This window comes from Trachypithecus francoisi, unplaced genomic scaffold, assembly GCF_009764315.1.
Source record: "Trachypithecus francoisi isolate TF-2019V2 unplaced genomic scaffold, Tfra_2.0 Lachesis_group20, whole genome shotgun sequence".
Taxonomy (NCBI): domain Eukaryota; kingdom Metazoa; phylum Chordata; class Mammalia; order Primates; family Cercopithecidae; genus Trachypithecus; species Trachypithecus francoisi.
In genome coordinates, this window is record NW_022681466.1 from 61,139,776 (window position 1) to 61,155,206 (window position 15,431).

The following is a 15,431-nucleotide window of genomic DNA, read 5'->3' on the forward strand; positions in this document are numbered from 1 at the left end:
GCCAGGCAGAGAGTAGATGTGCATCCGCTGGGGGCCCCATTCAATCCTAACAGCATCATGATCACATACTCCATTCCTTACATGAATCATATGAAAATTTCCCCAGGCCTGAGAAACGCGGTAGCGTCAACACCAAACCCAGACTTTTCAGAAATACTTGGATTGTTTGAGAATTCATTGAAAACGTGGATGTGTCAGGTGCACCTATTATTACTGGAAGCTGAGAAAACAAAAAATGCTACCAAGACTTGGTAGCAGGGCCACATGGTCAACCAGGGGACAGATGAGTTCATAACTGTATCTGTGCACAAGGTGCAAATGGGCTGCTGCCGCTGCCATTACAATTCTGGTGATTGTTGGCGTTGTTTTGTTTTGTTTTTTGAGATAGGGTCTCCCTCTGTTACCCAGATTGGAGTGCAGCAGCATGATCTCAGCTCACTGCAACCTCCACCTTCTTGGTTCAAGTGAGTCTCCTGCCTCAGCTTCCCGAGTAGCTGGGATTAAAGGCCCCCGACACCATGCCCAGCTACATTGTGTATTTTTAGTAGAGATGGGGTTTCACCATGTTGGCCAGGCTGGTCTCGAACTCCTGACTTCAGGCAATCCACCCACCTCGGCCTCCCACAGTGCTGAGACTACAGATGTGAGCCACCGTGCCCGACCAGTGTTGTTTTCTTTATGTGCCATGGGCTCAGACCTAAACCGAGAGGTGAGGCAACATGCAGGCAGCACAGCCTAATGGCCACACACGGGGATTCTCGAGCCAGAAAGCCTAAGTTGGAATGCTGGCCACTTGGTGGTTGTCAGCAAGCTACTTAAGTGTCCTGCGGCTCTGTGCCCTGGTTGAAAAAATAAGGCCAAAATAATGAGGCAAAAAATAATGTCTGCCTCTTAGGGTTATCATAAAGATTAAATGATGTAACAGTTGTAAAGCACTTATGAAGCTTATAAGGAGCCTGGCACTACATAAATATTTGACTAATTAATAAATCCAAATGTCTACAACCTCCTAATATCTACATCGGATCAGCCTATAGGACCACAATAAAAGCATAAGCAGAAGAGGGGAGTCTCAGAGGACTGGTGCAGTTATGCCAAACTGGCAACACTCTTGGTGTGGCAGGGCAGCCACACGGCACAGCTGTGACCATGGGTCATCCTGGAAGGGACCACCCACGCCCCATATTTCCCACTCAGGCCTAAGGATGGAAATCCATATGGCCACACACCAGTTTCTGCTGAACCCTGAACTTGGACTTCGAGAGTCAAATGCAAAGACAGTCTGTTCCTTCCCGCCAGGTCCCCATGGATTTGCTTCCACTAGCCTGCAAAGAAGTATCCAGATGAAGCTCCATTGCAAACGAAGGTATTCACAGTGTGAGCAAAAGAAAGGAGGAGTCTAATGGGGCACAGAAGAGCAAACAGATCAAACTGGCCAGGGCAACCCTTTCTGTAAAAGATTCAGTTATTCATTCTTTCTTCTTCCCTCTCTTTTCCTTTCTTCCTTTTCTTTCCTTCTTTCCTCCCTCCCTCTCCCTATTTTTCTCTTCTTTCTTTAAAATAATTAGAAACATTGTCATTTCCCTCCTCAAGGATCTTCACACTAATGCAAATACCAGAAGGGCAGGGTACACAAAAAAGACCATTTTAACTCCTACTGACTTTAACTCACGTATTCAGCCAGTCATTCAGTTATATTTCTTAAGCACCTACTCTGTGCCAGGCACTACTCTAGGCACTAGAATCCAGGTGTAAACAAAACAGGCAAACACTCTTGTCCTGTTGACATAGTGGTGTGGGAGATGGATCCCTGCCACAAAGCAAAGCTGCTGTGTAAGGCTGCAGACCAAGGAACTTCCCAGAAGAAACCAGATCTTTAAGTTGCATCTGAATTACCGAGATCCACATGCTGCTCTTAGAAATCTCATTTGGGGTTTCACCATAGAATTATAACCCCATTTCTGGGTGGACAGCCTCTGCCCCAGTGTGAAGTTGAACCCATGTCCCATGAGGACAGACTCTTAACTAGGAGTGCTTATTTATTCGGGAGAAAGGAAGACTGAATGTGGGCCTTGACTGCTATCTTCAAACACATGTTTTGCCATCCTGCAAAAGAAATGATACACACCTTCTCAGTTACTCCAGGAAGTGGATCCCAGTCAAAGAAGTAATTTTGGCTCCCCATGAGAATCAACTAGAATTGCATCCTAATAACAGACCAACTGCCTCCAGAGGTAGGGGCAGCCCTGTTCTAGATGCACGGGCGGCCACTTGCTGTGCATGAGAGGAGGGGGAAGGGGGGAGGTGGTGGCAAGAGGGAGAGTCACTAAAATGCCTCATAAGTCCTCTTCCACCAAGAGAACCCATGAGTTGAAGATGTTAAAACAGGATCCTCACGAGGCCATTTGCAGATGACATTCTTATCTGAGTGGCATATGCAAGGAAAATGCATCTCCTCCCACATCTCAGAGCTGTTGAACCTGTAAGTACAGATGCGGACTGTGTCAGCATGTATCTTTCAGGTGTGCTGAGGGCAGAATGGGCCAGAGAAGAACACACTTCCACAACATCATAGCCCACATCCCACAGCAGAGGGGCCAAGGGACTCACTCAAGGTCATCGAGACAAAGTGACAGAGTTGGGTCATCCTGTCTTGTAGCTCAGCTCCCAGGAAACGCTCTAAGGCAGGGAAAGATGGATGACAACCTCCAAAGGTGAAAGAAGGATTTGCCAGATGTCCCTCGAGAGTCACATAACCACACTAAGAGAGGGAGGTCAAAGTTCTTTTCTATAAGGGGCATGCCTGCTGGCTAAGAGCCTCCTACCACTTCCTGCAGTAGGTGTGATAATGTCTCCTCAATCCAAACAGCGGTGCTGGGAACAGTGATTCACGAGCAGACTACTTAGGCCACTGAGAGAGCATCACAGACAGAGCCAAGGCAGGGCTCGAAGTCTGGGCAAGTTTTCCAAAGTCTGCCTCCAGATCCATAACCTCTCAGGCCCAGCTGGTCATGACTGTGGCAAGAAGCAGAAAAGCGAGCACAAGGATGTAGCATAGTTTATAACATAAATTCTCAAAGCCGAAAGAGAGAGAGAGTTGGATTCGAAAAACTCAGGGAAATAGAAAAAGAACATAAACAAGAAGTGGGAAAATTAGCAAGAACCCCCAGAGGGAATTGAAAAGGGGGTCTGAAGCAGCTTCCAGTCAGGTATCACCAATTCAGTAGAAATAAGGGCAGGCTAATCCCAATCAATGAAACAGACATGAAAATTCTAAAACACTTTAAAGGAAATGCATTTTTACTGCTTCCCAGGCCAATGCAGGATTTCAAACTCAACTAAAAACAAATAAAGTAAAATTGATCTTCGAAGAGCTACTTCATTGAATAGATAAGAATGATTTGTAATTAACATGCCAACTGTCTACTAAGAGCCTGCCTGTAAACAATCTAACCTTCTCCATGGTATATGTCCCCTGCGAAATCTCTGCAGTCTTGTTTGAGCTATTAATCTGTTCATCGCAGATTTTTATCAGACAGAGAAGGAAAAGAAAAAAAAAAAAAAAAACTTTGCCCAGGTCCAATTTGGATAAATTTTGCATTAGTGGCGTCTAAATCGATGTGGCTTAATGAAGTTATGGCAGGACAAGTTCAAGAGGGCGAGTCGGAGGGAGAGGGGAGAAGGAACACAGCTCCACAGAAGTGTACAGGAGTCAAAACAAGGACAGATGGAGAAGACGCGGCAGTGGACAGAACACCGAAAGTAACATGAAGAAACATTTTAATGATGTGACTTAAAAGCAAGGGAGAGATGTAAGAGATCCTTGACTCAAAAGCCCAATATTCTTCTTTGCGAATGCTTGAGTGTGGGTAAGAAGCTGGCTGTTGATTATCTGAGCATTGAAACGCATTGATATTTCCCATTGCATAAATAGTCTCCCAAGACTATGGGATACCATTCCTGGGAAACTTCAGGCAAATTTCTCAAGATGCAGCAAAAAATCAGAAACGGCTAACTACGAGTCCAACAGGGAAGTTGGAATCCAGATTCTCCCCCAAATTCTGGAGCAGCCTCAGCTTTTGAGCCGGCCACATGCCCTGTCACTGCAGAGAGATAGGTTAAGAGGAGTCTCACCTTCAGTCAAAGCCGTCCAACAGCAGTGACTGAGGTCAGAATTCCCTAGTGGTTCTATCTGAACTTGATCCTAGGACTGAGGGAGGAAAACTCCCCTGACAGCTCCCTTCTTTGCTACTATGATGTTTGTCTACCAACCTGCCTGACTCCTAGCGGAGATGCATATTCTCAGGACCTCAGAAAGGAGGGGATAGACGGGCTCTGGAAGGGACTCTCAGATGTCACTTCAAATTAACAGTCACCCCCTCCCTCCGCCAAGCCTTTCAAAATTCCAACTCCTCCCACTGAAACAGCAAGGGCGAAGGAAGACAGAAGTGGCTGTTTGGGTGGAAAACACGCTTCCCAGAAGAGGACATTTGGCTAAGGGAACAACGAATACGTCCAGAGGACAGATGTCCTGAGTAATGAGACTTTAATGCCGAAGCTAATGGGAACAGTACACGAGACCAAATGCCAAAAAAGCAAGGAATAATGAGAGTGTTTGCGAAGACTGCAGAAAGCAGCGACTCTTCTCCCAAACACTGGGGAACGGGGCCAAGGTTCTAGCCACCCAGAGTCTCACTGGGGTTCCTGCGTCCATGGGTCTAGAGAGACGGACACTGGCTTTAGGCAAGAAGGATCCAAGGGTTCTCTTGCTCCTCTAACAAGGAGTAGGCATGAGCCAAGCAGGGACAGGAAGGATGAAAACAGGGAGCAGGAATGCTGGGTTTCTGGGGAAGACCAGTGAGATAATTTTCACACACCCTCAAGCAGAGGTGTGTTTCCTGCTCAGGTGCCCCTGGCTGGAGCTGCACACCAGGGAATGTGCATTCAGCTGCTGCTCACCACCCTGTGACAACCGGATCCTGAGGCGTGTGGCAGGTTGGGAGCTAGAGAGTAAAACACAGGCTATTAGAGTGCCCCAGGATTCCTTCCTTTCCACGTGCCCTTCAGGACAGGGGACTTGAGAGCATCAGAAACAGAGAATCACAGGGAAGGCATGAGTCATTAGGAAGCACAGCGACAAGGGTAGAAATATGGAAGGAATCAAACCAGAACGGGGAAGCAGAAGCAAGTTGACCAAAATGCTGTGTCTTGTATGCACAATGTTAGATGTTAGAAATGGGGCAGGGTGGAAGAGTTGTGATAAATGGAGCTGTTTGTGAGCTCTACATCTCAGTAATTAAAATTGGAAATAGCCCTAGGTCCATACTGTCTCCCAAATCACCTCTTTCCTCCAGTGCCCCTTACCCAAGCTCCCGTCACTGCTCCCAGGAGCTAGGACTCGTGCAGAATTGCCAGGAGGTTCTTTCAATACTGTCAAGTTGTTTTTTTGTTCTCAATGAAAATCAGGGTGGTTTTGTTTTATATTTTCTTTGCATTGCCTTTGCTATCCTCAGCCAGTATCATCTAGTCCTGAAAGAGAGCTCTGAGCATCTTGCCGCCTGGATGCAATCTGAGTGGGGGCCACCATTCTGGTTCTGCAGAGCCCTCGTAGGCAGGTCATTTATCCTCCTAGTCCTTCACTATGATAACCAGTCCCAGGGCATGGGAAGGTGGGCCTTTGCTTTCTTAAGTAATCTGAGTATCACTGACTCCATTACATTCAGGAAGGTGAGAGCCAGCTGCTTCACTGGAGTTCAGAGAGAGAAGGGCATCAGCAATGTACTAGCTGTGTGACCTTGGGCAAGTTACTAAGCTTCTCTGAGTCCGTTTCCTCATCTATAACATGGGCCCCTACACTCAGAGGGGATGATGGGAGGATGCAGTGAGACAATGCAGGTCAGGTGCTGAGCTGGATGCTGGTACACAGTGAGCCCTCGAGACCAAGCACTCTTCTGAGTATCTCTCTACCATCCTCTCCACTTCCTTCATCTCACTGAGACCTCCAGTTCTAACTCTGGCTTGTGGCCTTGCATGAGTGACGGAGTTGTGTAAGCTCCTGGGACACAGAGCTTCCACTGTCCTGACACATGAGCAGAGTTAAGAGGGACTCCCAAGCTCACAGCAAGACTGACTCCTCCCAGAATGCCAGAGAATTACCTTTAGAGGGTTATCAGGACCAGAGGCTCTGCCCCAGCCAATGCATGGGGGCAGTACAAGTGCACAGCACTTTACCAACCCCCACATCCTGACTGAGATGAATGAATGCCATTCTACCCAGGTAGTACAGCCACGGCTACCCCACCTGCAAATGCTGAGTCTGGTATTTGTCACCTGCCTTTACGCTTGGCCTGCCCCACCCTCGCTCCATTTCGGTGATCAATCCATCCACTGAATGCACATTTGGGGGTGGAGGGAGTGGTGATAAATGCACATTAGGAATTGATCAGCAGTGCTCACTGGCAGCCTTATCTTCCTGGGCTTGCAAATATTTCTACGTCATCTATGGCAGTCTGGCCCAGCCGGTGACCCCGTCTGAATGCAGAAGTACAGAGGCGATAGCCCTGGGATAGAAAGAAGGGCAGGCACAGTGAACACTCTGGCTCTGACCCGGTGCCTCACTGCATGCATCCCATAAAACTGGGTCCTTTTACCCTCCGTATCAAACTAGGAAGCTAAATTAAGCTAATTGTCTACTATCTCCTGCAGAAATGTGGGACATGCACTTTTTTCACCCTTTTTGGGCAGTTTTATGTGAAATACTTGCTGCAGATTCAACTCCTTTTTCTCCCTTTCTCTTAAGACCCCCACCACCTGCCTGGCACATGGATAAAGCATAAAACTGATTTTCTTAAGGCCAATAATTATCGTTCCTCACGAGGAGTGGCCTCTTCAAAACAATCATCGTAGATTGCCAGGCACTCCTGTGCAGAGCTGCCATTCACTCCTCTCTGAAATGCCTCTTCTGGGCTCCTGCCTTCAGAGACAGCTGACACGGCTCCTAGGAGAGCAAGTCTCATTACTGGAGGCACTCTTGATTTCTGATCACCTATTTCATTCATCAGACTCAGCCCCACGACTTGCCATTGCTTACAAGAATCAAATCAACCCTAGAAAATAAAAATATGTTACCCTCAGAGAAAGTCAAAATGACATGCCATGGGCCCTCAATGTGCTTTCAAGAGAGGGACCGTGGGAACATTTTCTACAGAAAAATCAGCATGCGGCCTCCCCAGGTGACTGCTTGGAAGGGTGACACATTAGGGTATGTACACCCAGGTTCTTTCAAAGAAAATATCAAGCACATTACAGGCAAAGCCCCCAGACTGCACGCCACAGAGGTTATTTTCACATAATGATTAAGCCCAGATTTCCAGCTTCATTAGCCTGCAGTATCTGGGCCCAGAGCTGAGAAAGAACAAAACGGGCGCCTATGCACGAGCTTCTGTGGCTTGCAGAGCTATATTCTGTGTAGGAGGCCGACCCGGAAGATAACCCTGAAATCACACACACACATACACACGCACACACATGTACACACACACACACACAGCCACTGGATGGCGGGAGGTCTCTGGCCTCTCACAGAGGTAAACTGCATTGATCCGGCAGGTCTCAGCATTTCCACTCATCTCTGGGAGAGAGACAGAAAGCATACACACTGTGAATTTTTAATGACAGATTTCTGCCCACAGTTTCATTCACTGACTTTTTGCCCTGGTCCACAACTCTTTGGCTTGTGCTGTATTTTCCTTCTTCAATGGTCCGCATTACTCAGAACCTTATAAAAGGATTATGCTTAGATTAGGTTATTGCCCTTTAGAAAGGAACATGAAAAAAAGCTGCAAAAGGACTGGGGAAGATCGACGGAAATCATTTTAGTGGAGACTTTCAGTGGAAACAGTGAACCAGGAGGGGTACAGAAACGTAGGAAAGAAAGAGAAACGAGAAAGCTGTAACTCACATCTCTAAGGATTCCAAAGTTATTTGGTGATGACTAAGGAACGTGCAAAGAGTAAAGCAGAATATATTTTCATTGAATGAGATGAATCTGAGCACTAGAACACAGGCGCCCTGGCTTCAACTCCAAGCTCACCCACCCACTAGCTGGGCTCCTTGGCACTGTGATCTAGCCTCTCTGAATTTCAGTTGCCTCACTTGTAAACATAGGGAACTAGATTAAATGAATTGCTAGCAATGAAAATGTTATAATTCTGTAATAGATGACAAAATAATAGAAGGTACTACCCTGCTTTTTCAGAAGATTCTGGTTTTACTTCGAGAGATTAAAAAAAAAATAGTTAGCAATATATCCTGAACTGTTTTAAAATTAGGCTTGCTCAAGGCTTGAGTTCAAGGGACTGAGACCGTCTGAGGAGTCACTGGTAACCCTCACACCCAGCTCTCTTATTCCTCTACAATATCTGCAAAGAAAGATACTAGAGGCTGGGTGCGGTGGCTCACACCTGTAATCCCAGCACTTTGAGAGGCCGAGGTGGGCAGATCACGAGGTCAGGATATCGAGACCATGCTGTTTAATAAGGTGAAACGCTGTCTCTACTAAAACTACAAAAAATTAGCTGGGTGTGGTGGCACACACCTGTAGTCCCAGCTACTCGGGAGGCTGAGGCGGGAGAACAGCTTGAATCAGGGAGGCGGAGATTGCAGTGAGCCACGATTGCGCCACTGCACTCCAGCTTCGGCCACCAAGCAAGATTCCGTCTCAAAAAAAAAAAGAAAAAGAAAAAAGAAAAAAAGAAAAACACTAGAGACGTGAAGTCACAAATGTAACTTGGCAATAATGGGGTGGAGTTTCCCCAAGGTAAAGAAAAAGAGGGGGAAAATTACAACAGAAACTAAACAATGAATTTAGTCTAGATCTTCATATATTCCACCGAAGCACAACCCCCTGCCGTCACCACCAACCAATCTGAGACATCTCACACTCTTGTAAATTGAAACCATCATTTTGTGGTTCCACAGGTGATACATCATCAAGGGATATGAGCAAAACTGTAAGACAAAATTCACTATAATTTCAAAAATGGATGGTACAGGAGTTTGAATGAGGCGAGGGCAGCAGGGAAGGAGGATGGTGATCTCCCATGGCCAGGAGCAGGACGGCAGTTCCAGCACGTGGTAGGAATCCTCGCAGACCATAGAAATTGAGTTAGAAAGGAAGACCTAAATACAATCTGCCAGTCCCTAGAAAATCAGGCGATGGAACTGGAAGCATGAAGCTTCTTTTGCTGTGGTTCCCTTTTATTCCAGATCCGTAGGACTGTCCGTCTGGAGCTAGTGAATTAACCTCTTTCAATCTGCTCGCTTTCTCAACTGTCTTAACCACTGTTTCCTGCACAACTGATTTGAATCCGCTGCACAGTCAATCCAATCTCTCAATAAAACCAGTTGAAAATAATGAATTAGATTTTTTTCTCTAGTTGTGTCTTGGCAGCCTACAACAGTGGGTAAACTTGGTATCTTAGCAGTCGATTCCCAGAAATGAGCGTGCTCCCCACCTTGGGTAGGGTAAGAGGGGAGAAAAGGACAGGTGTGAAGGCCTTCTGAGCTTGGGGAGGGGTAGGAAAGGACATGAAGATAGTGAGCAATGTGACCAAGGAGAACTGTACAGTCTAGGGAATTTGAAAAGTATTTGCATGGTTGCCCTGCTAAGCAAGAAGGACCCCTGCTAACCTCATCTATCTAAGGCAACATGTGTCTTATAAGCTTATACAGTGTAGTATGAAACGCATCTTGCCCAGGGAAGGTGAGCAGGGCTCATTTGTTAAGTGAATGTCTGCATGTGTCTGCAAGAGCCAGGACAAACCAAGCCCGTGGCACACGAAGGCCAGGCAACATCACTTGGTCCCTTCAGTGGGAATAATTGACCTCTCACCAGATTGCTTTCCTCCTTTTGCTATTTTTGCTTCTTTCTGCCTTCCCAGCATCCTTCCCCTAGCCCTTCCTCCATAAGACTTCTCCAGTTCTTCCACAATTTTCCTCTTTCCCTACAAGCGTTTTTTTTTTTTTTTTTAATTTTTATTTTTTGAGACTGAGTCTCACTCTGTCCCCCAGGCTGGAGCGCAATGGTGCAATCTTGGCTCACTGCAACCTCCGCCTCCCAGGTTCAAGCAATTCTCCTGCCTCAGCCTCCCGAGTTGCTGGGACGACAGGCACATGCCACCATGCCCGGCTAATTTTTTGTATTTTTAGTAGAGACGGGATTTCACCATGTCAGCCAGGATGGTCTCAATCTCCCGACCTCATGTGATCCGTCCACCTAGGCCTCCCAAAGTGCTGGGATTATAGGTGTGAGCCACCACACCTGACAAAGCATTGCCTTTTTTTTTTTTTTTTTTTTTAACTCAAATTAAAAAGAAATAAAGGCAAGGCTAAAACCTTCAGTCCAAAGCAAGATGGTTTTTTGTTTCTTTCCTTCTATATTTGAAGTAGAAAAATAAGTTGACTCTCTATTTAGATCAATTCATTATAGTGAGCTCAGTGCTTCAAAAAACGCAGTGACTTGACAATTCGTTGCCCAGGAGCCTAGGAAGAGAACTCACTAAATCAGCCAGCCAAGGGGCCCTGCCACTGCAGTTATGTAGCCTGTGAGGAGAGAACAGAGCTCTTTGAGTTTCTAATTAATTTCTGGAGGGAGAAAGAGTAGAACAAAGTATTCCCTTGACTTTCCCTAGAAACAAGCAAGAGGACAAACCCAAGATGAAGGGGTTACCTCCTAATACTTTTACCGGTTAATATCCACCCAGATTTTTCTTCCCACACCCCTAGATATCCCTCCCCCACCGCCACCCCACCCACATTCTTTGATCCCCTCTGCTCCTGTGCAGGCAGTGGGAGGACTTCGGGCAGCTCTGATTTCACCAACTGCGTCTGCAGCATCCTAATAGCTTCCTGACCCATCTGTTAATTAGCCATTAAAAAAAGCCACACATTTCCTCCCTCAGAATGATTCTCATCTCCAAGACACTAATGAATCAACTCAGGGCAAGGAGGAAGGAACAGGGTTGGATGTGAGACAGCTAGCATGAAAAGGAATGTCAAAAAGGACCCAGGCTCCCAGACTGTTTCCTGGGCGCAGCCCGTGCCCTTGGCGGCCCTCCCAGAACAAAGGGCCCCTCAGGGGAGCTGCGCGGAAATCACTGGGGAAATAGGAAAATCTGTGGATGGCTGCAGCTTGAGCCTGAGCCCAGGCAGTTTGGAAGAAGGGGAAAAGCGAAGTGGAGATCCTGGTGGGAATTGGGCTTCCAGTTGGCAAAGGTAGGCACGGCTGCCCTGGGGCTCTCTGACCACATCCAGCACCCAGCTCTGCCTCTCAATCCTGTGCCCATCTCTTCCTCCTCCACGGAGTTCAGCTAGCTGAGTTGGACTTGGTACTCATCTGTTAGAATCACTAGAGAGATGGTAGTTTCCCCCACAGACACTCATTTCTCACTCAGAAACACGACAGCAAGGTCTAATCACTTCTAGAAATAATGAAATCTGTTCTTCCCTGAAGGAGTAGAGAGATGAAAGGAACTCCTACCCTAAGGAATATGTGTGCATGGGCAGGTGGAGGGCTGTCCAGCCTGGGAGCACTGAGGCAGACGCAGATGGTCCATCCCTTCCCTTCACCCCTGCTCACACTCCCACAAATGTCCCTCTCCAACGAGGCTGTTCTCACTGAAACTCCCTCAGACTCAGCCCCTGCCTGCCCAGCTATCATCTTTAGGGGGAAGCACACACTGAAACCAGCTTGTCTTTCCTGTTCAGAAACATCTTTGCTGAACCATTTCAAGGAACATGTAACTGCATGCACATTCACTTCCTCTCTTGACCTCTCAAGAATGTACATTCTTTCTCCTCCCCACTTGCCCTAAGGAAAACTCATATGGTGTGACTGTTTCTCTCTTTCTCCATCACTCCCTCCTATTCCCTACCCTGATTGCCCAACAAGACAGTCTGCACAAAAATACTCCCCGGAATGGCAAACGGCTGTCTCTCAGGTGTGAGCAAAGTGAGAGGAGTGGTGTAGTCGCACTCACCCCCAGGAGTCTCAGAGCAACTTGCACACTCACCGTGACGTGCTCCGGAAGCAAGAGGTTAAGTTGGGACACTGTTGTGCTTGAGTTACCCAGAGCTGAAAAATAAGTTTTCCTGACCTGCCCAAGGTCATTCATGGAGTGTCGTAGATGGATCGCCCGTGCTCTGTCCCCCTGCCGCCCCACCACACACAGACAGGCATTGTCCCCTACCCAACAGGCGCGGATATGATGGTTTCCAAAGCACTGATCAGGCAAGACTGCAGCTGCTGGAAGAGAGGCTGTGAACTGAATAAAATCAGGAGGTGAACTTGAGGGGGAAACATCCCATATTTGCATAATGTTCTGAGGCCTGAAATTCATCTCTCTTCCCGTGGTTACTCCGCTTCCCCAACCCCAGAGAGAAGTTGCCCCAATGGTGTAATCACCTTCACCCTAGTTTGGCGCAAGGGGCGTCAGGTTGGTGAGGAGGGGAAGAAACACCAAGAGGGAACGTGATCTCTCCAGGGTCATGTGCCAACGCCAGCATCCAAAGATGCCTGCTGTCAGCATTTGAGGACACCGCCCTCTGTATCATCTCAGGCGATGATGAATAAACTCTGTATGAGGCGGAAGGGTCAGGGCAGCAGGCAGTTTTCCCTGAGTACAGGTAACAATGGTTCAGGGAAGAAAGTAACTTAAAGATGTGTAGGAATCAACCAGCAAGCGGCTGCGGTCAGAGCAGAAGGTTTATGAGAGGCCAAGGCCACAGGGGAAGGGGAAAAGGAGACAAGCCTCCAAGTCTTGAGGTAGAGGTGTAATGACGATAACGACCAGCACATCTGCTTCAGGACAGCACCTGCCCACAGGCAATTCCTTCTCTTCTTTCTACACTGAGCTAAGAGAGAAAATTCTTTGCTGACAAGACGCGAAAGACACAGTGTCTTGCCTTTATTTTGCTCACCATCCCACTTGTCTTCTGCATTTGAGAGCCAAGACTGACCACAGGCTGTTTCTCACACAGGAGGATACTTACTGCACTATCTGAGACATGAGCTGCGGGTGGAAGACAGGGTGGAGGTACCTCAGGGCGACCGAGGTCTCCTTTTGGAATCACTCCAATTCCAGCACCCGAGTTTGAGGTACCTACCCTTTGTGGATTTGACTCAATAAAACCTGCCAGGGAGTATCATTTCTCTCAACACCCACAGTATCAAACAGGAAAAAAAAAATCAGCTCTTTTAATATGCCTAGAAATTTCTATCTGCCTTTCTCTCTCTTCAGCAAGGCAGGGGTGATTAATGTACACAGGAGCGAGGAAGGAGGTTTGCAGGTGGTAAGGATAACAACCAGGACGCAGAGAAGAGCTCAAGGTGAATGGGTCAGTGTGGGGGCCTGCAGGGCTGACTGACAAACAGTAGTCTAGGGGGTGGTCATGGTGACTAGGGCAGTGCTCACACCATGCACCAGAAATGGAGGCATCTTCTGGGGCAGGGTTTGTTCCCTGAGAGGACTCCCGCACCACGTCCAGACATCCATCAACATGAGAGGGCTGGAAGCCGAGCTAACTCTGCATCCTCTGGGTGTGTCATTCCTAGAGTTCTAAGGGGAGGCTGGGTTTCTGTCGTCCCCTTGGCTTTGATCTCCCCAAGGGCTCACTGGGGGGCAAGATGGTGCCTCAGGGCAGGATTCAGAGTGGAACCAGGGACTGCCATAGTTTGAGCTCTTGGCGTAAGTTTTGGTAGGAGGTAGCCCCCACTCCCTCTCGAATGTAAGCAGTGAAAGATGCCCCACTAGATTTAACACAGGCAAGAACTGCTAAGTCAAAGTTCTAACTACAGGGTTTCAAAGAACAAGTCCTCCAGTCTCAGCAGGAAAGATACACATCCCACTCCTCAGGATGCAATGAGGAGACACCATCTGTGCTTGGTCAACATGGAATGGAGAAATCTTTATCTCTACTTCCGGCAGGAGGCATCCTTTCTATAAAACCCCAATTCCTAATGTACCAGAACATCTCAGTTGACACTAAGCCACCTGGTACCGCTTTCAGTAAGGTTCCAACATTGGTCAGTTTCCTATATTGAAGATGACACTCCGATTTGACTCAAAAAACTAAATGCCATTAAGAACCTACACCAAAGTGCCCGCATGCCAGGAAAGGAAAGCAGAACCCTGGATCCTCATCCAGGATTACAGAATTTGTAACATTCTTACACTTGGAACTGCACGCACTCTACCAATTTCTTACTCTGCCTTACAAATCCCCCTACCACTAAAGCACGCATTCCCGGTTCTGAAGAAATGGAGGAGGGGGCACAAGAAGACTCTGATTTATTGCACGCAAAAAAAGCGATGGTGGAAATGACTGAAGAGGGCCAGGGGAGGTGTGGCGAAGCCAAGAGTGAAGGGGACAGGGGAAGCAAGTTGAGAGGGTGAGGCCGCCGGGACACCGGGGCGCGCGGCACGCGACGCTCTCACCTGTGGATGTTCATCTCCCGCGGAGGGCGGTGAGCCTTGTCGTAGGAGACCTTGGCGAAGACGCCGGCCACGATGACGAAGGCGATCACCCCGCAGGTGATGTAGACGGTGAAGTTGGTCTTGTCCTTCTCCGGGTCGTACTTGTTCTCGGGCCCCGGCGACACCACCTTGGTGCTGGGCGTCTGTACCCATACCGGGCTCTGGTAGTTGGTGCACTGGCGCTGGTCCAGCTTCTCGTGGCGCTTCTTGCAGCAGAAGCGGTAGTAGCAGGTGCCGCAGCAGTACAGGTAGCCGCTCTCGCTGTTGTTACACTCGAACTCCTTGTCGTACTGGCCGCTCACGTCGTAGTAGCCCCAGCACGTCTCGTAGGTGACGGTCGCGCTGGCCGCTGCTGCCGCCGCCACAGCCGCCGCGGGTTGCCCCCGCCGGCTTCCCGCCTCCGAGGCTCCGGACGCCCGGGCGGTACCGTTCAGCTCGCGGCCGCCCCGTGCCAGGGCGCCCCCGGCCCTCCGGCCCCCGACGGCAGCGCCGCCTGCGCTCAGGGTCCGGTTGGCGGCGCGGCCACGGGCTCCGTGGGCGCTGGGCAGCAGGTCCAGGGACTCCAGCGAAAGCAGCAGCAGCAGCAGCAGGAGGCGCCGCAGCGCCATGGTGAGGCCGGGCGGGAGGGCGCGGGGAGGCTTCCGCGGCAGGCCGCTCCCCCGGCGGGCCGGGCTCGGAGGACCCGCCGCGCGGGCCGGGCTGGAGGCGCGGAGCGGTCAGCGGCGCCGGGGCGATGGCGCCATCGAGGCGCGGGCGGCAGCGGCGGCGGCAGCGGCGGCGCGCGGTGCGCACGGACCGGCCCGGCGCGGGCTGCTCGGGCTCTCAGGCTGCGCGCCGGCTCCGCGCTCCCCCTGCGGGCTCGGCGCGCCTCCCGGGCAGCCCCATCCCCCGCCGGCG

At 49.2% G+C, this 15,431-nt stretch overlaps 1 protein-coding gene across 1 annotated transcript in view; it reads right to left on the bottom strand.

The window, feature by feature from the left end:
- The window catches only part of LOC117067683 (protein shisa-6-like), a 147,529-nt gene extending 132,313 nt beyond the window's left edge, over positions 1-15,216 (bottom strand). The window contains exon 1 of the mRNA XM_033184527.1: positions 14,496-15,216. Coding sequence (XP_033040418.1) covers positions 14,496-15,142 — 647 coding nt within the window. The 5' untranslated portion in view covers positions 15,143-15,216. The remainder of the gene's footprint in view (positions 1-14,495) is intronic.
- Positions 15,217-15,431: the final 215 nt, after the last annotated feature.